A 20,597-nucleotide genomic window follows, 5' to 3' on the forward strand; every position below is an offset into this window, starting at 1 on the left:
TATGCAAAGGAAGCTGCAGTTTGATCTGTAGGTTGAGTGACAGTGTTAGTGCAGTTATGTGTCTCATCCAAACCATGATCAAACAAGCCAAGTCCCTCCTCTCTCTCGGTCTGATTCCCAAAAACATTTTTCAGCACCGAAGAAGAGAAAGGTGGCAGCGGGGGCAGTGTCTTGTGTACAGGGATTGATGAGGGCCCAGGTAGGGCCGGTCCTTAATTTTCTAGCCTATTCCGTGACAAAACTCAAAGAACCACACATTGTTCAAATATATGCTCCTGGTGTGTGTTTAGTGTTTACATTGGGAAAAAATAAAAACTCACGCAGTGCACAGCCATACATCTGAGCTTGCTAGCACTTGGCTGATGACTATGAGACAATGAGATGGGAGTGGATGGTGTTCTGGCTCTAGAGAGGTAGAACCAGAATGACTAATGACAATTAAATAGTCCTTTAACCCATTCAAACCGGGAAAGCATCCGTGTCATTTTAGAGTTGAGCTATATAGAGCGTACCAAAATCTCCTTGAGGGGGCGTCAACATATGAGTCACGTGGTAGCGGTCGCAATTACTTTTGGAATTGTCTGGTTTGTTTACATTGAGTGAGTATCCTGTGTGCAGACTTGCTCAGTACATAAGTCTGTGCCACAGCAGGTCACATCGAGGGAATGAGCCAGAGAACCCAGATTAACGAGTTTAAATGGCTTGGATCTCGGCTGTACGGTGCACGGGCGCAGAGACCTAATGTTCAACAAAGTATCTAATCACAGCCGTGTTTGTTCACGACATTTTCCTTGTCCTTGTAAGGTATGTCGAGCCCAAGAACGAGCTCAATATTTACAAAAACAGACCACTGTCACTCTATTCTGAGTCCTGTGGGCTAGAGTTTAAATCCCAGAAACATGGCGCCGCTAGCTTTTCAGACGCCGCCATCCTCTTGGTGACGTACACGTTTTTACAAACTATATATATATTGTTAGCGGGCCTGGCTATAAGTGAAGTTTCCTTGGCCCTTAGGAGGAGGGGCTAAGTGGGAAATCGATCACTGCAGTTAGGTGGACATGATGAACGTCCAGCCTGACAAAGGCCCAGGGGGGCAAGGAGCAAGTAAGGCCTCCCCTCAAAAGAGGAGAAGGGAGGGAGAAGCTGATCTCAAGGAGGAAGATGGCTGCAGAGTCCAGGGGGCAGAGAAAGGAATCTTCTGAGGACATCCCCCGCAACACCTGGGGGGGGGATGCGCCAGACGAGACGAGATGATAACACCTAGCAGCTACGACCGAGGGCAGCACCAAGGAGTCACGCAGCATCATCTGGAAGACATCTAGAGGAGTAAGCTGGCAGAAAATGTGGACTCTGCCATGGACAAGTTTAAATCATCGTACCTTTCCACGAAATGGACAGCCATATGTTTAATTGTTTTGAATCCCCCCTCCCTGTTCTGTTACTCATCCCTCTCAGGGGTCATTGAGTTCATGTTTCACCCCCTCTCACCCTAGTAGGGGTGTTTTATTAGTTTGTTAATATTAATCTTTGTTAAGAGGGAATGGGAAATATGTTATTTTACCTCATACCATATGTATGTATATGCATGGGCCTATATGTCAGTAAACGAAAAGAAAGTAAATAGTACTATCAATGATCTTATACTGTTGCTCAGGTTTCCATAAAGTATGTTGGTCTGAACATGTAAAATGAAATACAAGTTGTAAAGGACCTATAACATAAAATTCTACTTTTTCAATTTATTTTGTGTTTTTGGGGCTCCCATGTGTTTTCTATCCCCACAAATAATCAATTTTGAACAATCAGGCTTTCATATCATATGGGTGTTTTAATGGAAATTGCTCTCAGGAACAGCTCAACTGATTTTGGCCTCATCGTGATGTCATCAATGTCACCCTACTTATATAATTCCTCTCTTTTTCAGTCTTCAGTTCCAAATTTGCATGTCCACTTTGTTTACAATGTCCACCATTGTTGATATTCCAAGCTGGCATGGAATGGAAACAAGCCTGGGTTTATCTAGCATCAGTATTATAATGACTCAAATATTAAATAATCTGCATATCAGCACTCCACCACCTCAGGACATTGTGGTACTGCAGCTAAAACTGCTTTCAAAGTCCAGAAAGAAATGACAAGGCCTGGTTATATCAGAGTGGTGATTGAGGCTCAAACCATTAGAAATAAATTTGAGGGACATGGACAATATGATATTAAATATTAAAAGCAGTTTTAAAATGCATGTTATTTGCGCTTTAATATAAAATAGGGATGATGTAATTTCAGCCTCCCTAGATCCTTAGAAACAGTATTAGTTTTGACTGCTGAAGTGAAATGTTTGTAGGAAATGTGTTTGTTTGGTTAAAGGTCCTTAAAAGGTCATGAAGAGGCCTGTGAAATAAGTACGTACACAAAATACGTACGAAATAAGTAACTCTACACAAAAATGTGTAGAGTTATTTGGCGCCAGCCGTCTGTGGATAAATCTAAGGTCTAGTCAGACAGACAACAGTGAAGTCACATATAAAAGGCCCCTCATAGGAGGGCCGAGAGCAGTTCAAGTTGAGAGTGCGGCACAGCGCAGACCTCGCTACAGAAGAGACAAGCCGGACCTGAGCAGACCAGACCATTGTTTAATTTATCTTAGCCCCGGAATCTAACACACGGGAAGATGGCTTATTGAAGTTTAGTAAACATTATCACTATTATCTACTACATACCTCCACTATCCTGAAAAATCTGTATGTCTATTTATTTTCCTTATTTTTCGTTTATATATTTTTTGTAAAGTAACTACAAGTTTATAATAAATCTTCTGACATTTGGAAAATCAAAGCCCTGGTCTTGTATCCGTCTATTTTGGTGAGTAGCCCGTTTAATTAATATTGAATTTAATGCGGAACGTAAGCACATTCTGAATTATATTTCAGGTTATAATCATGCACTTTTTGGTGAGCAATATGTCAGTTGCCTGGTCAGGATAAAGAAGAAAGAAGAAATCTACTAAAAGGCTGCATATCCTCCCAACACACGCAAGCATGTGCTTGGGCTTCCTTAACAACAGAGGCCGATCCTCTCTATGCGAGCCATATAGAGGGGGTGCTCTCTCCCGCAGCAGTTCAATAGATACCCAGGCCTTACAGAGTGTCCTGGGGTCTTAACCTCACCAAAACATCTATCTTAACCGACCAGCCACTTACGGGGACCTTCCGTATCGTGGTACAGACAATCAAGGAACAAGGGGTGCAAAGAGAATTCAACTCATCTCACAGTTCCGCTGTGGCAGAACTTGAATCCCGTATATATATATATATATGTGGTCCGATTTTTCTGAAAGTCTCAACCTGTCATCATATAATATGTTATATATAACATAGGTTTAGAACAGTGGTACTCAAAAATAGCATATATGCAAGCGCACAGACAGCGCGCCACTTAGTGCCGAGCGCGTACATTTGCTATTTTTGAAAAATCTTTGAAAAGTAAAAAAATAAAGAATAATTTTGAATTTCTTAACACAAATCTTCTCTTCTGGGGGTCCCTGGCAGAAAACATTTTCAGATGGGGGTCCACGGCCAAAACAATAAGTCTGAGTACTACTGATTTAGAAGGAATTTCTATGGGCTTCTATGGGCTTGATGGGTTAAAGCACAATGACACAATGACACTGCATGTTTTTTTGTTATTTCTTCTTCAACTTGATTTTACTGTTTGAAGATCGATGGATCCAGTCCCGATTTTCTTCCCATTTTAAATTCTGTTAATTAATATTGGTAGAATTTGTTTGTGTGTTAATAAAGTTTCACTGTATTGTGAAATGTATTTATGTTGTATATGTATTATATATTTATGTTCTGTTTTGATGTCTCATGATGGTTGTGTTCACCCTATGACCTATACTATCTTATCCCGATAGGCCCCCCTACTCGTTTTATATACCCATATTGCCCAGTCTGGTGTATGTGTCGTTGTTATGTATGTCTTGTTTGTCATGTCTATAAAAACCAAATAAAAACTAATATAACAAAATAAAGTTTCACTGTGCAATGCTAGTCAATGAGACAAATTTAGAATATCAATTTCTAATCAACAGAGAAACTATTGAAGACATTTTGCCAATATTTGAACTGGAGTTACATCATGGCAAGGGAACTACACCGTCCCTACCCAAATCGACACCAGTTTGTACAGGCAAAATTGGCTTCGTATGTTGAATGGACTTTCTGACGTGTGCGTACCTGGTTGGTGAGGATCTCCAGGTTCCTCAGTGAGGTGGCGCTGAGGACCATGCCCTTTGACTCACTGGACAAATGGCGGAAGGAGCTACAAGGGAAGCAGCATGTTCACTTGTTGTAAGTGCTTTTGAAATGCTGTGATAAAGCTTGCCGCGTCTGTGTGTGTGTGTGTGTGTGTGTGTGTGTGTACCTGTCACTCAGTAAAACTCGCTCCAAGCTAAATTCTCGGAGGTACTGGATGAGCGGTCCCAGGCAACAGATCACTGGCATCTCCAATGACACTACACTGGACAGGGAACGAGAGCCTAGGGAGGCATTGAGTAACACATGGCGCACACGCACACACGCACACACACACACACACACACACACACACACACACACACACACACACGCACACACACACACAGTGAGTCACAAGCCCTTAAACCCCGAACCGTAATAGTCGAATGGCTTTATTGACCATCTGCCCCCAGTGTTCAAAACAAATAAATATGACCGTACCCCCGGCCCCCGTCTGCCCACGCACAGAGAGTCCAGAAGGAAATGCGTTTCCAGGACAAGCTCATTGCACCATCACACAACTCTGTGGGCGACAGCCGTGTCTGCTGATCAACCATGGTGTCACACCCACACTAGTCTCTCGAGACATACTGTTGACTCCGTCAAGGGTGCTGTTTTTCCTTTATTTTTGGATGATGGGTTCTCAGATTGCACCCACACAAACTCACATGCAATACCTGTGTCCTGGGTGCACGTACGCACACGCACGCACGCACGCACAGTATCTGTGTTCACATGCATCGGAATCGTGGGCACACAAACATGCAGTACCGTACCTGTGTCCTGGGTGTTGCAGTAGAACTCAGTAATGGTGTTCATGGCAGAAACAAACTCAAATTGTGCGCTGTCCCTCCTCTCTATGCGAGCACGGTCATCCGCCTGGTCACTTGGGGGGGACGGGGCACATACAAAGGAGAGACATAATTGCATTAACAATAAAACCCATTAAACAATAATATTATTGTTCTAGGGACTATAGTGTAAGATATTGTTGTCCCTAGGATGGTTGGTGTCGACTCGGCTGAGATGAGATGGGGGAAGAGAGCGCTCATTTTTATTCATGTGTTTAACGATTCCATCCACCATGGTGTGTCAACTCGGACGGCACACTCAGCTGCTTGCCGTGGCCACATGCTTACCTTGCAGCTCGCTCAAACCCATACTGTTGGCGCGCCTGCCTTGCTGAGGTAACAAAAACAACTGCTCCTATCCACCCACCATCCCTGGGAAAATATAGTGCACCCTGCCTCCTCCTCTCATATTCACAACTTGTTGGATGGGTTCATTTATGTCGGTCATTCTAGAATGACCAAGAAAATTAGTAAACCAAGAAAATTATGTGCGACTAGTCGACTGGACTTGAATCCTCTTTACTAATCTACTACTGAAAAGAAGGATCAAGGATTATTTGTCAACCCAGACGTAGGAAGATGAAAGGGATAAAACGGGGTACTCAGGTCCTGGTGCATAATGAAATACTAATTGTCCGATGCACAACATAATCGGTAGCATAATCGGAAATCGGCCATAAAAATGCCGATATCTGATAAAAAATGAGTTCAATATAAATATAAATTGATTTTATAATACCTCTAGTTTAGAACCAAATCAAATATGATGTGAAATCGGAGCCCGCCAAACCCGGCGAAACCGTAGGGTTAAATTAGTACCCTAGCCTGCCAGACCCGGAACCTACATTTTCCAGGGTTTATATTCTTTAATCCATGTTTTTATCCTATCGAATCGTTAGCTACCGTTCGTTAGCATTACACTCAAAGTGGGACGCTATATTATTTTCCCTAGGATAGCTCAGGGAAGGAGCGCTCGTTTTACCACGCCGGCTACTAGTAGTCAAGGAAAGCACCACCCCTGTCGGGCGGAACCTCACCTTCTAATATAAACATAAACCCCATTCTGCCAGCTGCCTCGCTAGCCTAGTGGACTACTCCGCCGACTTGTAATAATACTTCGCTGGTTCGCGCCCCACTGCCGCCACTGTTTTTACAACCTCAGACTTTTTAATAGTTTTTGGATTAAGGTTGCATTAAAAAAACTGGATTAAGGTTGGTGAAGGATGCGTTGCTCCCCTGCTTGCGGTTATGTTTAGGTTAGAGTTAGAGATAGGGTTAGGGTTAGAGTTAGGGTTAGGGTTAGAGTTAAGGGTTAGGGGTTAGAGTTAGGGTTAGAGTACTAGTAGGCATAAACACTTGTGTGCAGTCCAAAACACAACCCAGCGCTTCCTACTCCACTGACAATGACAACCAATCACAGCGCTCTAAATTCCTCGAATCCCGCAGCCATCCTAGGGAAAAGAATCTCGCAATATCGTCAGATTCAATATATAGTCAGAATCGGTATCGGCAGATATGACCCTGCAAATAATCGGAGATTGGATATCGGTCATAATTTCATAATCGTGCACCACTCCTACAAATAAAATAGAGTAGACACAAACAAAATCTCACAATCAATAAGTTCATATAAATACGATCTACGAAAAGTACTGAAGTACTGGATTTGTTTGCAACATGAAGTGACTAATAAAAAAAGCCAAATGGCAGATGTATGCCTTGGTTCTAAAGTGCAGTTAAAAGTCTTGATACATAATACAGAAAAAAAGATGTCCTACTAGGAGTAGTAGTTTTTTTCACATGCTCCATGAAAAATATATATCTTTGCATATCTACAAAGGTGCCTCAGTCATACTTTTATATAAGAATCAAGAACAAACAGATTTCATGAATAGGCACACCGCCCAGTGTCATACAGTAAACAGACACACACACGTTGCATGCACAAACATGAACACACACACGGCAGCCTGTTGCGCCATTCAGTCGTTCAGCACTGATGAATTCAAGGACACTCTCGCTTTGTCCGCTGTGTTGTTGCCAGGGCAACCTAGGCAAACACGTGCCTCCGGATGGAGGGTTAAAGCATTCTTTCTTCTGTTTCCCTGACACACACACACACACACACACACACACACACACACACACACACACACACACACACACACACACACACACACACACACACACACACACACACACACACACACACACACACACACACACACACACACACACACACACACACACACACACACACACACACACACACACACACACACACACACACACACACACACACACACACTTCATCCACTATAGCCATTTGCACGACTGGAAAGGTACAGGTCATAGAAATGATCAATACAGTGCATATTTGGGGCAATTACACATCTGAGGCAATAAATCGTTCAACACGTCAATTCAGCTGCATTCTGTCACAGAACGGTGCAATGCAGCAGCATGACATCAACACAAGGACAAGGCAATGAAAGTCGTTTTCTGACAAAACGACTGTTAATAGTAACTAAGCTAAGCTACACTTAGAAATGAACTCAGAAACTTAAAACAGGACATAGCTCATGCTAAGTGAAAATAATGCAATACCAGTTGGTCCAGTTAAAACATATATATAATACTAGATAAAGTGCCCCTCGGGGCACTCCACCAGGGCAGATCAGGTTGTGGCCTCCTGGTGGCACTATAATAGGCCAATGTGAAAAGGGTGGCATTTCTTCTTACGCCTTTGATGGCAATTGGATGATTTGAGGCATTTTGTTCCAAAAATGTGTTTTGAAAAATCCACCTGTTGGTGGCGCTAAAACAGGCCAATGTGAAAAGGGTGAGATATATTCCTCAGCCTAGTAGGAAAGAACACACACACACACACACACGGAGTGCAAAACATACTCTCTCCCCATGGTTTATGGTTCCACAGCAGCTTAGCTTACATGTTGAGAAGATGAATCACAGTGGCCAGAGCACTGTCTGTCACTGATAAGCTACTTACTAGTAATCATGCATTTGTAGCATGCCATTTGCAATGGCTAAATTGAAGACATACTGTAGGTTGTGTCTCAAAAATGTTTACAGAGACAGCTGTTTGGGGTTCAGTTCAGTTTATTTTCGGAAGGAGGACATACATTCATACATTGCACACAGTTTCCATAATTCTTCTTTTTCTTTTTTTTTTCTTTTTTTTATTATATATATTTTTTTTATAGTGTCCATAGGTCATGTCCTGTCCGTTCCGAAAAAGGGTTAGGGAGAAGCCATAGGCTTGTCGGGCCCTACCCCTGGAGTCCATTTGTGCACGTGTAGCAGACCGTGCCTGCTTACACAGTGCATACATACATTCATGCTGTCCTTATGTATGTACATTTATCTACACACATTCATATATATATATATATATATGTACATACATACATATATATATATATATATATATATATATATATACACATATATATAAACTAATAACAACTGTAAATAATAATAATGACAGTAGCAACAATAACAACAATGATAATAATGGTATAATATATATATATAATATATAACACACAAGCAACATATAATAATATATTATATATACATATGTGGTGTGGTTTACCAATAGTGGTCCACTCATAATATGTGATATGGTTTGACTGTTTATATATTTCATAATGTATGGTATAGTATAGTAATAAGAATATATAATTATATAGTACAGTACGTCATAGTTCCCCCTCTGTAATGCCACTAGTACTCTTCGCTTCTGTATTTATCGAAGATAGTTTTTTTGACTCTAGTTTTGAATTGGTTTATGTTTCCACAGTGCTTTAGTTCATCCTCCAGCTCATTCCACAGTGTGACTCCGTAAGATGAGATGCTCCTTGTTTTTAAGTTTGTGCGCATCACAGGTTTCTTGAAGTTCAGTGGTCCTCTAAGGTTGTATCCCCCTTCCTTATCTAGAAATTTGTCCTGTACATTTACCGGTAATTGTTTATATCTTGCTTTGTACATGATTTGAAGAATTTTTACCTTGACCATATCTGTGAACTTCAGGAGGTGTGATTGTATGAATAGTGGGTGTGTGTGGTCCCGGTATCCTGCATTGTTTATTACTCTTAGTGCTCTCTTTTGTAATATAATTAGTGGATTTATGGTTGATTGGAAGGTGTTTCCCCATACCTCAGAGCAGTAGTTTATGTAAGGTAGGATCATTGCGCAGTACAGCGTGTGCAATGAGCTGGGGTTGAGAAGGTGCTTTGCCCTATTTATAACCGAGATGCTCTTTGCCATCTTGTTCCCCACATATTTTATATGGGGTCTCCAGCAGAGCCTATGGTCTAGGATCACTCCCAAGAATTTGTTTTCATAAACTTTCTATTTTATTATTATCTATAGTCAGCTGGATATCCATTGGTATTTGGCGGTTTCCGAATACCATATATTTTGTTTTACTTAAGTTTAAGGATAATTTATTTCTATCGAACCAGAGTTTGTATTTATTCATTTCTGTTGTTAAGACCATCATGAGCTGCTGAATGTCCTCCCCTGCGCAAAACATGTTTGTATCATCGGCAAATAGTACACACTTCAGTGCACTAGACACAGAGCAAAGATCATTGATATATAAATTGAATAGTTTGGGACCCAGTACGGACCCCTGAGGGACTCCACACATTATTTTCATACTACTGGAATTACGGTCTCCTAGTTGAACAGTTTGTTCTCTGTCTTTTATGTTTCAAGCCTACAAAGACTCCGACTGTGTACAACTTTTTATCTATGTTTTTTATTATCTCTTCAGTTAGTTCAATCAGTGCCATTGCAGGCGATCTGTTGGCTCTAAAACCGTATTGATTTTCTGTTAATAAGTTGTTTTTTTCTACAAAGTGATCCAGCCTCTCCCCAAATAATTTCTCCAATATTTTTGAGAACTGTGAGAGCAAGGATATTGGTCTATAGTTTGTAAAGTGTTGTTTGTTTCCTGTTTTGAAGACTGGTATAACCTTAGCTTTTTTCATTTGGTTTGGTTAGACACCATTTCTGAATGAGAGGTTGCATATGAATGTAAATGGTTTTATTATGGTGTACATGATTTCTTTGAGTAATGACATGCTCAGGTCATTGTGGTCGGTGGATGTCTTGTTTTTGGATTTACTGACTGGTTCAATAACTTCCTGTTCCTCCACAGCTCTCAGGAATAGGGAATTTGGGTTACAGAAACCCCACTCATCGGCTGGTACATTTACCTCTGTCTCTGATGTTTTAATTTTGCTTGCAAGAGTAGGTCCTATATTCACAAAGAAGTCATTGAAGCCATTTGCTATGTCATTTAGGTTGGTTATTGTTTTCTCATTGTCAATGAAGCATTGTGGGTAGTGTGTGGATATTGATCCTTTTTTATAATTTTATTCAATATGCTCCATAGTCCTTTTATATTATTTTTATGGTTTTCTAGTAGGTTATTATAATAGTTTATTTTACTAGCTCTAGTCATGCTTATTACTTTATTTTTATATCTTTTATATTTAATTTCAGTATCTATAGTTCTACATTTTAAGTATTTTTTATATGTGCTACTGTACTAAACCCATGACTTCTAAATAAAACAAGGAAAATAGACTACCACATCTCTTCCCAGAAATCCCGGAAGCACTTAGACAGCATCCTGCCCCAGACCAGACACACTTTGGTCTAGGCTTACATTTTCAAGCATGAGTCAAGTTTAATATAACCTCTCCTGTCAGCACTACTGCCTTACACATGTAACGTTGTCGTTAGTACGAATACACAGTAAACACACGACCACGCAGGAAGTGGACTAATAAAACACAAAAAAGGAGGTTGTGCCATCAGAGGCTAAAAAAATAAATACGAATGGGTTCCCAGATTGAATTTAATATACCTTCTAGTGGGAACCACAGCTGCGCAATAGTGAGTTTTTCAACATGATTGATATGATTTAATGATCAATATGAGAGAGAAATGTAATGTTGAGATATTTAATACATTTCATTTCTGTAGCCTGCCCTACATCAACATACATATTGAAAGCCCCTCCCATGATATGGGAAATGGTGGGGGGGGGGAGGCGTGAATTCCGTTTGTGTCCGAGCATAGGCATTTTATAGTACAATAATGTTTCAAGTTTACACATACAAACAAATTACACAATAATCAACACAAACATTTCAATCAATTATTCCATCAAAGCAAACGGCATAAACAATATTAGATTGCCTCTTCTACAAAAATAAAACTTGTATTATTTCCCACCACCACGGAGTAACCTTGCATCAAACTATCCAGCATATCCACCTTGGAGGACAGTCAAGACGGACAGTGTCGGTAGGCCAATCACAGGCAAGCGGGGCGTTACCATGCCTATGCTCGGACACAAACGGAATTCACGCGACGGGAAGGGACATAGTGTTGGAGAAGATCAGATTGGGTCACTGGGTTAGCAGGATTTTGTAGTGGATTCTTTGTTTGACAGGGAGCCAGTGTAGGGTATGGACTATGGAGGACACACGCACGCACGCACGCACGCACACAGGCGCACACAGGCGCACACACACACACACACACACACACACACACACACACACACACACACACACACACACACACACACACACACACACACGCACACACTCTCTCTCTCTCTCTCTCTGAGGTGCAGTTCAACAATTGTAGACCTTGGCATTAAACTAAGGGATCTTTGTGCATGTACACGCCTGTGTGCACAATGTTGTTCAGCACTATGAGTATCAGCCTTGTACATGCATTTCTATCTTGCAATATATTCAACACAAAGTGTCTGTTATTGGCCTTTTCGGATGTTCTGATCTGAACTTCTGAATCCTTCCTAGTGCTGCAGTCCTGGCTCATGGTTCTGGCATTTCACCTAGCTGCTACTACCATTCACCTAGGGACTCATTACCTGACACTCCACATACACACATACTGTATATTCCCTGTTGCCAAGGAGCCCGCCTCACAAACCTGCCCTGGAGACAAGTAGAAGCTGTCACGATAATGTTTATTCGTCACGGTCACCAATAGTCACTGCTCTCAACCTTCACCATGGTGTATTTCGTACAAAAGCTGGCGCAGTCACATTCTAAACAATCACCAGGAAGAGAGAAGGCCTCTTAAATCCTGGCAAATTACTGATGAAGAGGCTCAACAGATCACCTAGAATACCTGATGGCTAGTATTCAGAGTGTTGTTTACTTTCACATTTCTTCCAGTCACTATCCCTTGCACCCACATGTGAACACGTTACAAATCTTCTGTCTAAAAGTCAACAGACAAGCCTGGCATGAGACTGGCTGCAAATTAACAGGAGTCTTGTCTCAGCTGAGCACAATGCTAGAGAGCAGCACTGTTCAAACAGGATAATTGGGCTGGCCTTTACAGGCCCATCTACACCATAACGACTAAACACGACAGCTGAAAAGAGGAGAGGCAACTGGAAATGAGACAGAGGTACATTAATTGGACGGGGAGGGGGGGGGGGGGATTAAAGAAAAGGTGAATGACGCAAAATGCAGCAAAGAGAGAAAGACAGGGACGACAAAAGATTCAACCATCTAACGCCTTCTAATTGAATCCCTCCCCCTCATTTCATTTTCAGACGGTAATGCAATCAAACTCCAGTGGAACCCTAAGTTTACTGTCACTGCAATAGAGTCAGATCCATATATCCATATAATATTTTGCAGCCAGTGTTGTGATTTTAACCACTTCAACATGGCATCCCTATTTTGGGCATGTAATTATAGGCAAAGGTTTCACACATTTTCAAATATAGGCTATTTTAAAATAATTCTAAAGGGGCTTTATCTATCAAAAAGTTATGTGTTTTTGTTTGTTTGCTTATGAGGTCAATGTTGCAAGAATTGATCATTGATACTGAATAAGCCCTGGGCTTGCACCCAGAGAGTGACACAACTTATCTGTCAGCCTGCATAGATTTTATTGTGTACTTTTTGAGTGGTTACAAAACAGCAGTCTGGGGAAATCAAAACTCAATCCCTCAGACTGCAGTGAAGTTATGGCGGTAAATGAGTGAAAACTGCCCCCTAGTGGACAGGAAAGGCACAACAACGCATTAAACCGGTGTCATACTGAATGTCTCAGTAACGTCTGTAAGTAAACAACTCAACAATATTGTAAATGTATATTTAGAAAGATTTTCCACTGGGGGGGATCCTGTTCACAGACCGTGATTGCCTCAGAAACTGTCATTTTATTTTAAATTATATTCTGAAACTTCCATGCTCTCACTATTAGTTGGGGTCAAGTTAAAGGGGCAGTTGATGATTTGGGTAAAATCTTCCCTTACAATCTCCATTCACAGAAATTCAAATAGAATTATGCCTCTGGGATGATAGTCACAATGATTGGAAACAAATAACATTTTAAGAGGTCTATTAAACCCACAGCCGTCTCAGCCCTCAAGAAGGCAATGTTGTGAGCTTGTAGTTCTATCTCTCTATATGTATTGTATATTGTTGAGGTTCACTGCTGGGCAAGGAGGAAGAGGAAGTTGGTTATCCTATTGTCTCGTTTTATTACAAGGTAAGGTTACCACTGAGTAGTCTCGCGTAGCCAGACAACTATTCCACAATCTCAGAATGCTATATAGATGTATGATGAAGCGTTTGGAATCGCGGAGGCAACAGTCTGGTAACGCGAGACTAGGTTACCAGCCACCATTCACCCACAAAAATACATCTATCTATCTATCTATCTATGCTGAAAAGCATGGAATTTTTTCCCCATTTCCTAAAAAGTTACGATTGTGGGACATAAAGGTTTCCATCCGACAGCGAGGATATCGGAGAGCAGCTGTCAGACACTCACCTGGCATTGGTGATGCTGTGCAGCAGTCTATGGGTGTGTTCCGAGAGGTCAGAAGGTACCAGGATCTCCACAGGGTTGACCTTTAGGATGCGTCCCGCCAGCTCAGACCGGGACGGTCCGTCTGTGAAGCAGTCCATCAGTACGTCTCCTGTGCTGGGCTGGACCGCCTGCACACAGCATGAAAGGTAATTTACTTACATCAAACGCGGCACACAAACCTAAAGACGAATGTCTTCCCTTTGAGTGAAATCCAGAGTGAGTGTTCATTTAAAGTCATATTCTATCTATAGCATATATTTTTAGCAGCCTTCTTGTCTGTCAGTGGTGTGTTCGAAATGCGATTCCCAGAATTCCGTTTGAAACAACACCACAGAACTACAGCTCCAAAATGAATGCTGCAGGGATACGATTTGGACACTTTAAAGGACCACTTCACCACTTTTCAACCTATGTTCATATAATTGGTCCTCACTAATGTTCATGATAAAATTGCACCATTCTTTCGTACTCAGTGTGTCTCATAGGAGGGCTGTGGAAAGTTCAGAAACCCGTCCACCAGTGACATCATCGATGGGAAATCCAAGTTAATAAACTGCAGGCTCTATTCCTGAAAAGTTCCAATGCGAAAATGGAAGCCATCGTTCTCACGATAATAAAAATCGAAATATATATATTTTTTGGTGAACAGGTAGGTCGTGTTGGGCATCACAGTAATTGTAATTGTTACAAATAATTTGTTACATTTCAAAATCTAAATATATATTTAAAAAAGTCTTAAAAATAAATCTGCCTAACGATGATGTCACTGGTGGATGGGTTTCTGAACTGCCCACAGCCCTGAGTCCTATGAGACACAGACCAAGTAGAAATGATATGAAGATATGTGAAAAGTGGTGAAGTGGTCCTTTGTGCTTTCCTGATTCCCATCAATATTCTATTCTATGATCCCACTCACCACAAGGCCAATGGTGAGCTGCTTCCCTGGTTTGTCCCAGTTCTCACTGACACACAGTAGGTAACTGTCAGAGGGGTCCAACACCAGGTCATCACAACCGCCCTCCTCCGTGTCTCCCAGACGGCACACCGGGTTCACATCTCAGGCAAACATTAAAGAAATCACTCTGCATTTTCTTTCATTCAAATGTGTACTGCTCGTCAGATACAGAGCATAGAACACGGATCTGTTAACGGCGCCTCATTTCCGCTGTGCTCTGTGCGATGTCCGTAATTCGATCTAGTCAATTCATTCCTACGGGAACCTCTATGATCTCTGATGTGCTTCAGTTTTTATTGAAATGCATTGTGTGCCAGGAAACAAGCACAAGACAGTATTTCATTCAATTCAGGTGCTTGACTGGGTTTAATTTGATTTAATCCGTAAAATGAATGCATTTCATTGCGTTGAACACTAGAAGGAATATTGCGTATATTAATTCCAGACATCACACAGAGTTCAGTGGAAATGAGGCATCAAGGACCATACAAGCCTGGCATGTATATCCCAAATTACAACTCACAGCATACTTGACATTACTGCTGAATTATGCCGACCATTTCTTTTAGGTTATCGTTGCCCACATGAGAGACAAAAGGATCAGACCAAGTATAGAGCCGTGAGGACCCCAGTCAACTGAGTATGTAGGGTAAGCATTCAAATGTATATTATTTAAAGCATTTCAAAGTGTGGACTGATTTGAACATTCAAGCTGAAAATAGTCTGAAGAAAATACAGATTTACGAACTAAATTAAATGTCACGCATTTATGATGTTATAGTCCTTTAAATGCATAACTCATCTGAAGGAGTATGCTTTTTTACACAGTATGTGACACACAGACACACACACACACACACACACACACACACAAAGGATACCCTCTCCCACCAGAGTGGACTTGGTGTACAGAGCGCTGAGTTGACGAGTAAACAGAGTGTTCTTGTTGGCTCCTGAGGCTTTGATTGCTGATGTCTCTGTCTGCTTAACTACTCCGACCTACACATGAAACAATGACAGTTCACTGAACCAAGTTGAGAAGAACCTGCTGTACACAACAGAGTGACACTTTTGAGGATTCATATTTTAATATTCAACTTATTAACTTTAGACTCAGGAGCTCCTAAGAAATTTGTATTCAACTCAGAACAGTGCCTGGAAACTAAGCCTGAATAACTATATATTATTCTATTAAACTGCGTATTGTTATACGATGGATCAGCACATCATTCATCAGTGCATCATCAATAGAAATTAAGCACTACAGTCAACAGTATGATTATTTTCACCACTTGAATACTAGACTGGGATCAACTTGTTTTGCAGTTTTCTGATACGGTCTAAAGCAGATATAATTTTGCTTCATCAGGCGGGCAGAAACCATGGGGCAAACAGAGACTGCTGCTCAAATGATTCTCCTCGACCAGAGGTGTTATGATTTGTTTTGCAAAATCGTTTTGTTTCATTTTGTATAATAATAATTTGCTATATCCATTTTTGTAATTCAAACTCATAGTGCGACTAGCAAGACTAAACTACTTGATGTGGCATTATTTGGGGGAACAAAAAACAATTCAGGACCAACCGGAAACTACAGTATGCGTGGCGTGGCATAGGCCAGATGACACTGGTCTGTTTGGAATGAAAACTAGGCTTCCCTGTGGAAAGGCTGATAACGCGAGGTTACTATGTTGAACCCATCCCTATTCTGGGGGGAACTTTCACAGACGATAGCAGATCTATGCGACACGTTATGAGTTTACAGCCAGGTCTGTCATTTTTGGTAAAGAGTTTGTGTAGAGGGGGAAAAGCAGACCAAGTACAGCGCCGACCCCAATCAGCTACATATTAGTGTACTAAGTATAGAGGGTGTATGTGTTTAAAGTAGGCTAACATAATTAGAGAACTTTATAGAAGACATGAGAATAAATTATGTCAAAGTTATGTTATTGTTGCCTTACCCACGGATAAAAGCTCTGAAAATGTATCATGAATATTTCATATCATACAGGTTTATGCTTTTATTTGTGGCAAAAAATCTACCTCATTTTGAGAAATAATTGCATGGCTTTCTCATACTCAGTACTCAATACTCATGGCAGAACTCATTACTCAGTACTCAGATGAGTGGTAGGGAAATCAGAGTGAAAACTCACTTGGATTGGTTTGCCCTTCTCTCCTACCTTGTGTCCGTGGGAGACCAGCCGTCGCACGTGAACAAACAGGCGGTGTGCGGGGATGCTGCAGGTCATGAAGTTGTGGTCCAGATGACAGAAGATGTTGAGCTCTTTCGCAGCGATCTGCTCCCACATACAGTACAAAGACAGATACACAACAAGTAGTTCTAAATGCGATCGTTTACACATCAAAGCCCCAGGGCCCTATTTTACACTGTGATCTGAGCTTGTAGATCTATTATTGGTTATCGCTATAGTGATGGAACATTTTGGAACATTTCCGAACAAAATAGGATATAAAATAGGATAATAACTGAACAAAATAGGGTTGACAGGTTTAAAGTGTCTACACACCACAACCTCAGCTCTGCTGAATAGTAGCAAATTGAGCATATTCACACGGTGGCCATATTGCTCTTACATCAAAGCCTCACACTAAGTTCAAACTTAGCCTAGTTATAGCTTACCGGTAAATTGCTTGACTTAAAAGCCATTTAAGCTATAACTAGGCTACGTTTGAGGTGGTGCGACTGACTCCAGGGGCACTTTGGCTACTCCTACTCTAGTGTTAACTGGGTGAAACATTAATTGAATTGCAGCCCTTGTATTACCACTTTGACTACTACTTTATAATTCATTGTAGAACACTTTCCCTGCGATTCGAGAGTTGCCCGAGTTATGTTTTCATTGTTTAATCCACGTTTTTAATCAGTTAAGTCATACGGGCAATCCACCAGGCGCGTTTTGATGACGTCATCGCAAAAAGGTCTGTCGCGCCGGCGTGCAAAGGGAAATTGAGTCCCTATTGTTTACAATGGGAAAGCTGCCGAGGTTCCTCGTCCGGTCTCTTGTTGTCATTGCCACCTTGGAATACTTTATAAACTCTACGACAAGCGATTACACCGTTTTAAAGTGGATTTTCGGCCTGGGCCATGGCTCAATGGTCCAGGCACCTTGGCTGGTAATCCAGTGTGGCAGTGTGCTGCGGGTTCGACTCCCGATCCCGACAGCCTTTACTGCATGTCTTCCCCCCATCTCTCTCCCCATTTCCTGTCAGCCTACTGTCTGTCCCTCCATAAAAAATATAAAATAAAGGCGAAAGCCACACCAAAAGAAAAAACATTTAAAGTGGATTTTCATGACAAGCAACTCAGCGGACGGTGCAGTGGCTGTTCGAAGGTAACTTTAACCAATTTTGGGCGGGAACCCCTTTTGGTGTTAGCATGTTGTTATGCTTTAGCTATTGAAAAATAGCAGATCTATTTTTGAAAAATCGAAGAACCACTGACATAGAAACATAGCTTTTTCAGAAAACTGTCAGGACGTAGAAGACATTTTTAGAATCTGATCTCAGGTCAAAATGGGTTCTAATCATAGGCAGGGAAGCCTGAACGATGGTCGTAAATGTCCGGCACCGATCCCGTTAACCTATTCAAACCGGAATAGCATCTGTGTCATTTTGAAAATGATCGATTATGAAAACAACACACACTTTTGTTGGGAATGACACCAGTTCAACAACACAAACCTCTGCATCCTCTCCAAAGAACCTGTACTTGTATCCACACTCCACGGCCAGTAATACATCCCCATGCTGCTCCTTTATCTGGATGACCTGCTGTTCCAGGGGCGTGTAAACAGTCTTAGTAGAGCGTTTACAGGGCTGGTCAGAAGGAGAACTCCGTTCTGCACTCATTCCTCCTCCTGGCTTGACAAACTTGGTCATGCTGAACCCCTGGAGATGGACCAAACCAACCTATATTTTAACCAGTTGAAATTCACTTCAACAAACAACAGTTCATCGACCAGGTTTTTTCACTGACAAACTAAATAAAAATGCAATAAAAACTAAGCTATGATGACTAAAACTAAAACTAAACTAGAACTGCACTCTGTCGAGTGCATACTTGCTTGTTTCACACTAGTAGGCAGAGCGCGCAAGTACTTTCGACCGCTGTAAACTGTCAAATCTCAGTATCTCTGTGAAGGAACGTTTGAAATGTATAATTATTAGATGTAACTATTTGCTACCTACCTACTTTATGCATATAAACACCTAGTATTATTAAGTATGGTTCAAGTTTCTATCTATATAAGAAATACAGTTTTATCGATGTAGATATATTCTGGATCCCTTTAGTTTTTTAAAGAAAAATAAATCATTGATATGTGATGAAAAAAAAGGTATATAAACTGAATTAAAATATGTTATACAGTATAATTATTCTGTAAACTGTGGAATCTCAGTATCTCTGTGAAGGAACGTTTGAAATGTCTAATTATTAGGTGTAACTATTTGCATATATACGTATGACTAGCTCTAAATGATGACGTAAGACATACGTATACATATACATATACTATATAGTAGTTGTAAGTTGATTAGCGGTATACTGTGGTTACTTTGCGCCAAAAACCGTGACAGCCAACCCGCCATTTGATGCGTATGCAAATAAAACAGCAGATTTGTGCCTGGTTTGCTGGGACCAGATTACATAAATGACCATATTTCTTACGTCATCATTGAGAGCTAGTCATACATATACACACCACGTACTCTGGTGCCAGCAGATCAGGCACAATTTGCTATTTTATTTTACTGATTATGTATATAGTATACGTATGACTAGCTCTAAATGATGACGTAAGACATACGTATACATATACATATACTATATAGAGTATGTAGTTGTAAGTTGATTAGCGGTATACTGTGGTTACTTTGCGCCAAAAACCGTGACAGCCAACCCGCCATTTGATGCGTATGCAAATAAAACAGCAGATTTGTGCCTGGTTTGCTGGGACCAGATTACATAAATGACCATATTTCTTACGTCATCATTGAGAGCTAGTCATACATATACACACCACGTACTCTGGTCCCAGCAGATCAGGCACAATTTGCTATTTTATTTTACTGATTATGTATATAGTATACGTATGACTAGCTCTAAATGATGATGTAAGACATATGGTCATTTATGTGATCTGGTCCCAGCAAACCAGGCACAGATTTGCTGTTTTTTTTGCATACACATCAAATGGCGGGTTGGCTGTCACGGTGAACGAAGACCGGGCAAAATTATTACTTGCGCGCTCTGCTTGCGCAGGACAATTTCGTCAACAAATAAAAGCTAGACTAAAATGTTAGGGAGGGACTAGTGGAGAAGAGATCAAGTAGATCAGTCATTTTATGCTTGTTGTTGTGTGCAAATATCACACTCCGAAAATAGATGATCTGAGCTTGTAGAAGCTGAGGCATTTCAACGCCAACACGGCCAGTAAATATACGTTATAGTAGACTAAGTCAACTGTAGATTTAGTCGTATTTCGTCAACTAAAACTAAAACATTTCAAATTTAGTAAGAATTGTGCAGCCCTACATTCTATCTAATTGAGCTTACTTTTT

At 41.0% G+C, this 20,597-nt stretch overlaps 1 protein-coding gene across 2 annotated transcripts in view; it reads right to left on the reverse strand.

Annotated features, from left to right (window-relative positions):
- Positions 1-20,597, reverse strand: part of msh3 (mutS homolog 3 (E. coli)) — a 65,195-nt gene that overhangs the window by 42,320 nt on the left and 2,278 nt on the right. For both annotated transcript variants that reach the window (XM_083783608.1, XM_083783607.1), the window contains exons 4-11: positions 18,717-18,923; positions 17,195-17,311; positions 15,893-16,010; positions 14,973-15,112; positions 14,018-14,184; positions 5,075-5,184; positions 4,426-4,540; positions 4,239-4,323 (exon numbers count right to left, since the gene is read on the reverse strand). In XM_083783608.1, the coding sequence (XP_083639734.1) occupies positions 4,239-4,323; positions 4,426-4,540; positions 5,075-5,184; positions 14,018-14,184; positions 14,973-15,112; positions 15,893-16,010; positions 17,195-17,311; positions 18,717-18,923 (1,059 nt within the window). The remainder of the gene's footprint in view (positions 1-4,238; positions 4,324-4,425; positions 4,541-5,074; positions 5,185-14,017; positions 14,185-14,972; positions 15,113-15,892; positions 16,011-17,194; positions 17,312-18,716; positions 18,924-20,597) is intronic.

The sequence above is a fragment of the Protomyctophum parallelum genome (assembly GCF_964188405.1).
Source record: "Protomyctophum parallelum genome assembly, chromosome: 15".
NCBI classification, from domain to species: domain Eukaryota; kingdom Metazoa; phylum Chordata; class Actinopteri; order Myctophiformes; family Myctophidae; genus Protomyctophum; species Protomyctophum parallelum.